This window comes from Macaca thibetana, chromosome 13 (genome assembly GCF_024542745.1).
Source record: "Macaca thibetana thibetana isolate TM-01 chromosome 13, ASM2454274v1, whole genome shotgun sequence".
NCBI lineage: Eukaryota > Metazoa > Chordata > Mammalia > Primates > Cercopithecidae > Macaca > Macaca thibetana.
The window spans coordinates 27,720,820-27,727,035 of record NC_065590.1 but is presented as its reverse complement, the minus strand read 5'-3'; the positions used below and the strand labels follow the sequence as shown (position 1 = coordinate 27,727,035).

The 6,216-nt window shown below is 45.2% G+C and overlaps 1 protein-coding gene across 3 annotated transcripts; it reads right to left on the bottom strand.

Moving 5' to 3' along the window:
- Positions 1–1,212: 1,212 nt before the first annotated feature.
- LOC126933370 (regenerating islet-derived protein 3-alpha) lies at positions 1,213–3,949 on the bottom strand. 3 transcript variants are annotated; one of them, XM_050752979.1, is made up of 6 exons: positions 3,924–3,949; positions 3,527–3,635; positions 2,871–2,989; positions 2,530–2,667; positions 1,783–1,909; positions 1,213–1,504 (listed from the first exon to the last, which is right to left on the bottom strand). In XM_050752979.1, exons 2-6 carry the CDS (start codon positions 3,600–3,602, stop codon positions 1,437–1,439), a joined length of 528 nt encoding a protein of 175 aa, XP_050608936.1. In that variant the 5' UTR covers positions 3,603–3,635; positions 3,924–3,949; the 3' UTR covers positions 1,213–1,436. The 3 variants fall into 3 exon arrangements, with proteins under 3 accessions (XP_050608936.1, XP_050608938.1, XP_050608939.1); XM_050752981.1 differs by having other exon boundaries at positions 3,527–3,612; XM_050752982.1 differs by lacking the exons at positions 2,530–2,667; positions 3,924–3,949 and having other exon boundaries at positions 1,437–1,504; positions 3,527–3,602.
- Between the last annotated feature and the right edge of the window lie 2,267 nt (positions 3,950–6,216).

Genomic DNA, 6,216 nt, shown 5'->3' with positions numbered 1-6,216 from the left:
GACTAGTATTGAGTCCACAGAGGCTGGCCTGGAACTGGGATGATCTAGAGCTTGTGTCTGTTGGGGCTGGCCTAGTGACAGAGGCCACAGAGGCTGGCCTAGCATCAGGGTTTTGTGCTCAGATGGACCTAAAGGCTTGGGGAGGGTTTGGGGTTTGACAGAACTGTATCCTGCGACTGTGAGTGCCAGTTTGGAGCTGGGGTCTGCAAGTACTGGCCTGGAGTTGTAGCTGTGGGAGCTATCCTGGAGCTGTGGTGGGTCTGAAGGGCAGGTTCACATGGGTAGGTCTGATGTCTAGGATTTCAGGGGCCACCCTGGAGTCTATAGCTGCAAGTACTAGCTTGTCCTTGAGGTGGGCATAGAGTCTTTGACAATGGGTGCTGACCTGTGATCTGGAGCTATGGGGAAAAGCATGATGCTGTGTGTGTCTGGAGCCCGTGTCTTCTGGGCAAGACCGCTGCAGTCATAGGGGCTGACCTGGAACCTGGGGCCACAGAGGCTGGCCTGGCATCAAGGCAACCTGGAGTCTAAGTCCAAGGGTACCTGCCTGGAGTCAGAGGCCACTGGGTCTTACTGGGGCAAACCTAGTGTTAGGGTCCATGGAAAATTCAAGTGCTTACTTCACTCTCTTTCCCCAAGTTGAGGGAACGTCTCTCCATGCTCTGGTTACTGAGATTGAGGGAGAGGTGATGTAAATAATGTAAAAGTGTTCTTTCTACCCTCTTTAATGCATCTTTTCTTATGTTTTGCAACATGCAGATGCTTTAATCACTCCCTTGGGCTTATTGGCTCTTGTGAAGGTATTTCCATTTTCATGGATAGTAGTTCAAATGAATGTTTCTGTGAAGGTTTGATCAAGAGTTGGAAAGTCATATCTACCATCCTGCTGATGCCATTCTCTGAGAAGTACTATTCTAAGCACCATCAGAGCCTCCTAAATCTGTTCATGTCACATTGTCAGGTTTGGGCTATGGGAATGGGAGGGCTGGAAGTACGTGGGAGAGAAATGTCCTCATCTCTTCACAACACAAATCCTACATGAGCAGGAGCCACGCCCTCATCACAACACACTAGTAGGGATGCACATTTCCTCATTTTCCCTAGAGACCTGGGTGAATAGGGAAGAAGGAGGACCTACAAAGTTTACTCCCCTCAACCACTTTGTCCTTCTCAGGGTATGGCTATGACACTGGCACATACAAGACAAACAAGTGCAGACTAAAAATTTTACTATTGCTCTTTAAAGCCTTAGGCCATATGACAAAATGAAGAGACTGAAATGAGAGTGGGGAGGAAGAAACAGAAGGAAGATAAGAGTGAGGTGGTCAGGTGTGAGGGAATTAAGCGAATATTCTCTTCCAGGGTGAGTCTTCACACTGGTCTCATGCCCATGATGAGTTGCACACCAAACACAGGCTGCTGACTTCCCTCCTGCCCTAGTCAGTGAACTTGCAGACATAGGGTAACCTCACATCACAGTTATAATCTTTCCACCTCAGAAATGCTGGAGAGACAGAAGACATAAATGGAATGGGGCTGAGGAAGTTTGTGAATCCAATGAAGAGGCATCCCAGGTTTTAGCCTAGAAGTTAAAGCTTCTCTCTCACCTTCACCAGTGTCCCAATCCAAGAGAGAGATTCAAAGAAAGCAGAGAAGAGAGGAGATGACAGAAGACACACTGACATTGTATTTTCTAGCTCAGGAAGATTTCCTGAAGGTCAGACCCAGGAATGGGGGATGAGATGGAAAACACTGGGAAGAGGCAGCTCCTCTGTTTCTTACCTGTGCTTCTCGACAGGCCTGCACAGTGGCCGGGGTTTGAGATAGTGGAGGGATTTCTCTCCCATGCAAAGTAATTAATCACATCACTGCTACTCCACTCCCATCCATCTCCATTGGGCTCGGTGCCCTGTAGAGTAGAGGAGTAACCAGGTGATGGGAATGGCCATTGCAGCCCTTCTTGCATGGCCCCTTAACTGAAACACCTGATTTGCTCCCCAGCATGAGGGAATTTGGTCTGCTACTCCAGATGCTGCCGGTGAGCCCTTCACTAGGAACCTCTTCCTTGACGACTCATTGCTATTGGAAAATCCCAGCCAATAAACACAAGATCCTTGGAACCACACAAGGTAATGTGTTACTTGCAGAACAATAACTGGTGTAGCATTTGTGGTTAGCTTGTGAAGCTCAAGGGTAATGTCAGTTCTGTATTGGGGCAAAAATTGATCCTATCTTCATTAAGGATTCTTTCAGAACAGTAAGCAAAGACTCCATGAAGCTCAGAGAGTTATTAACGCAGCCTCATATGAGAATTATGTAATAAGCCTGAGGAAGGCAGATTGATTTTATCTGAAAGATGGAGACCTCCACAGAACTCCGATCTTCAGATGCTTCATGGCCTTCACTTTCCCCCAAATATTCCCCAGAATCTGAGCTCCAGTGCTCCCTGAAGTATTCCTGGGCAGCACAGGGGACAGGGAGTGGGCCTGGGCAACAATAGCACCTTGAGAGGGAAGGATATACACGCACCTGTGTGGGGTCATGGAGCCCAATCCAGATGTATGAGTAGCTGTTACTAATGCTCCTCACCAGGGAGGACACGAAGGATCCCTCAGCCCTACTGAGCACAGACACCAGGTTTCCAGAGGGCCGTTTCTGGCAGGCCAGCTTTGAGGGAGACAAAGAGAATGAGAGGGAGCCTGAGACCCTTTGGGGGAGAGCAGGACAAAGGGAAGTGGGAGGAGGACTATGTGAAAGATAAGCGTGTTCATCCTCATTCCCAATGAACTCTTCTGAATGGAGACCCTCCTCCCCCTGAGACCTGCATGGATTTTCCCCTGTCACCTGCTACCCCACATCTAACCACTCACATCTGCATCCATCCAGGATTTTGGTGACAAAAACAAGGCATAGCAGTGGGAGCCATAGGCCTTGGAGCCTTTGGGACAGCGGATCCGCGCAGAGGGCAGTTCCTTCTGGAGTTCCTCACCTGAGGCGGAAGAAGAGGGAGAGGGTAAAATGAAGAGTGGGGGTTGAGGTGGAAGATGACCTTGGGGAATATCTAGACCTGTCCTTGGGGAGGAAGACCATATTCCTGATACCCCTTCACCTTCCCTTGTGTTTTCAGAAGTTCTTTATCTCAAAATAATAAATGGGGCACCATCTAGTCTCTTATTACCCTTTCCCCTTATTCAACCATTCAATACTCTCCTCACTCTGGGCTGTCTCTACACTGGGTCCTCCAGTCATTGTCCCTCCCCACATCTCATTACTGACCCTCCACACTTTCTCACCAGTCTATATTGGAGTCCACTGACTAAATGGAAGCCATCTCATTCCACTGTTAGTGGACCACCGTGGAGCCTCCCACTGCAAGTTAACCTGAAGGAAGGAGTGATGATGCAGGAACTGCAGGCAGGTTCATTAGACACTACGTCATTACCCATGTGACACACAGGAGCCTTCCTCCTCTTCTTGGCTCTGAGGATTCATAGGGAACCCAGTGCTAGAGGCAGAGCAATCTCACCTTGAACCTGAGACAGGAGCATAAGGTAGGAAAGCAGCATCCAAGATACGCTGGGCAGGGCCATGGGAGGCAGCATAGGAGTCTGACTTGAGGAGGCAATCAGGAATCACTAAAGAAAGCATGGTCAGTGGGAGAACACAAAGATACCTTACCGCCTCATGTCTTTTTCCTTGTCTAGTCCCCTAGGACTAAAGTGATCTTAGTCACATCCATCATCTTCTACAGTTCTGAATGAGTTGTGAATCTGTGTACTCTCCCATCCCCGAGTCCTCCCAGGACACCCTTGCTGAGTCTCAGAGCTCCTATGCTGCCTGAGGAAGGGACCCTCCCATGCATTCTCCTGTATCATGTGCAGTAGCCCCTCCCCAGGTCTCATCTTCTCTCAGCTCCCACTTACCTCTCTGGTGGGATATGGTATGGTTTGTCTGGTCAGGAAAGAGTGAGATCTTATAAGAGTATCTGGGGGAGGGACATTGGAGTGAAGAGTGACAATGAGAAGTTAGGACAGGGGTCATGGGGTGAGGTTGGCATGGGGAGGAGACTCTTCCTGGCAAAGACTGGGGATTTTCCCAGATGTTGCCTCTTTCCTGTTGGCAGGCCAACACTGTCCCTAGGAAGAGGTTAAGTTTGCTTTTTCCTCTGCATCCTCCTTGTCAAAGACCTGTGGCACCAAATGTGATATGAAATCTTCTAATGTGGACATCTGAAAGAGGAGTTCCTCTGGTGGATTTCTTAAGAACCCACTTCTGGAGGCAAACCTATGTATTTCTTATTACCTCGCCTCGTAAGATTAAATAAATGTTAGATGTTAAGTAGAGGAATTATAAGTATGATAGACAGTTGAGGGCATAGATGGAACTGAAGCTAAGAGTAGGAGTGAGGGTTCAGGGCCATTATGCAAATGTGGTAGCTAATTTTGATGAAACTTTAGAATTATCTGACAACTCAATAGATGAGCCAAATCTTACAGAAAATCAGGTGAGTGGACTTGTCTTCCCAGTCTTCAGCAAGAAAGAGCTTCCCCAGAGGAGAATGACAATGACAATGTGATAGAATAAGAGGTGATGAAGGAACACAAGACATAAGAAGGACTAGAGTCAAATAATGAGGATCAAAGAAGAATGAATAATGGTTAAAGAAGGGAAGAGCAGCCATGGTGTAAAAATCATAGGTCAGTTGGCCATGTGCAGTGGCTCATGTCTATAATCCCAGCACATTGAGAGGCTGAGGTGGGAGGATCACCTGAGGTAAGGAGTTCAAGACCAGCCTGAGCAACACAGTAAGACCCTATCTCTACAATTTATATTTTAATGTAAGCCAGTTGTGGTGGTGTGTGCTTGTGGTCCTAGCTACTCAGCAGGCTGAGGTAGGAGTACGTTCAGTTGAACCCAAGAGTTCAAGGCTGTAGTAAGTTATGATCATCCCACTGCACTCCAGCTTAGGCAACAGAGTGAGACCCTATCTCTAAATTTTTGTTTTATGATGTTGTAAACATAATCCTGAATTGCATGTAAGTCTCTATGACATCAAAATGCTCACTACTTGTAAGTTGCTCATGAACTTCCTTGCTGGACTGCCATTGGCTATACGTTAAAAGCCCTTTTAATTACATTCTTACTGGGAAAATGGTCAGCTTCATATGGGTATACTGAGAGAAATTCTTTTAATCAGGTTTATTTTTGAGTTGGCAGTTTGATGCCTCTGACAAGCATACTACATTGCTCATACACTGGTTCAGGTTCAGTTTGGCCAGTCCAGGAAAAAGTTAGGCTAGGAATCTCTACAGACCCTGACTCTCACGCTATTGTTGTAGTATGCCAGCTTGCATGCAGATGTTTATAGTCATGAAATGTAGCTCATCCTTAATTCATGTCCTCAATATTCAGTACCCCAAATTCAATGCAATTCCTCAAATAATATGAGAAGAAATATAGCCAGCAGATTATTTTGTTAAGGATTTTTTTCCACAAAATTTATACAACAATATGTAGACACATGGAAGTAGGGGGTAGAAGCTAACCAGAGGGTAGAATAGTTACCAGAGGCTGAGAAGGGGGAGGGGAGATGAAGAAAGTTTGGTTCATCATACAAACATACAGCTAGATAGAAGGAATATGCTCTAGCTTTTGATAGCACACAGGGTGACTATAGTTAACAACAATACGTTGTATATTTCAAGATAGCTAAGAGAGAAGATTTGAATGTTGACAGTTTATTATTAAAACTCACTTTTATTCTTAATTGAAATAATGTGACATTTATAATAAGCCTTAAGGTTATAAAATCCATAACTGCAATGTGAAATTTGTTTGCAATGACATTCACTAAACTCACTAAAGTTGAGTTGTTTTTGTTTTATTTGTCATTGTTCTTCATAACAATGCTTATTAACCAGGCATGGAGAAGTTTGTTTAAATATTATATTTATCGAGCTGGTTTTGAATTATATAAAAATCTACTTCTTGGGGATGACACAGGAATTCTTACTCTCGATGTAACCACGGCTGAGTTTTAAGGAGCTTCCTTTGCCAAAAGATAAGATGTCCAATTTGTACTTTTATCCTTATATCTTCTGAATCAAATATTTTCAGATAAGACTTAGTAGTCATTCTTTGAACTATGCAAGTGAAAAATGATCTCTTTGCAGGAGTCTAATATTTGTTTAAAGGATGGTAAAATGTAGAGGTTTC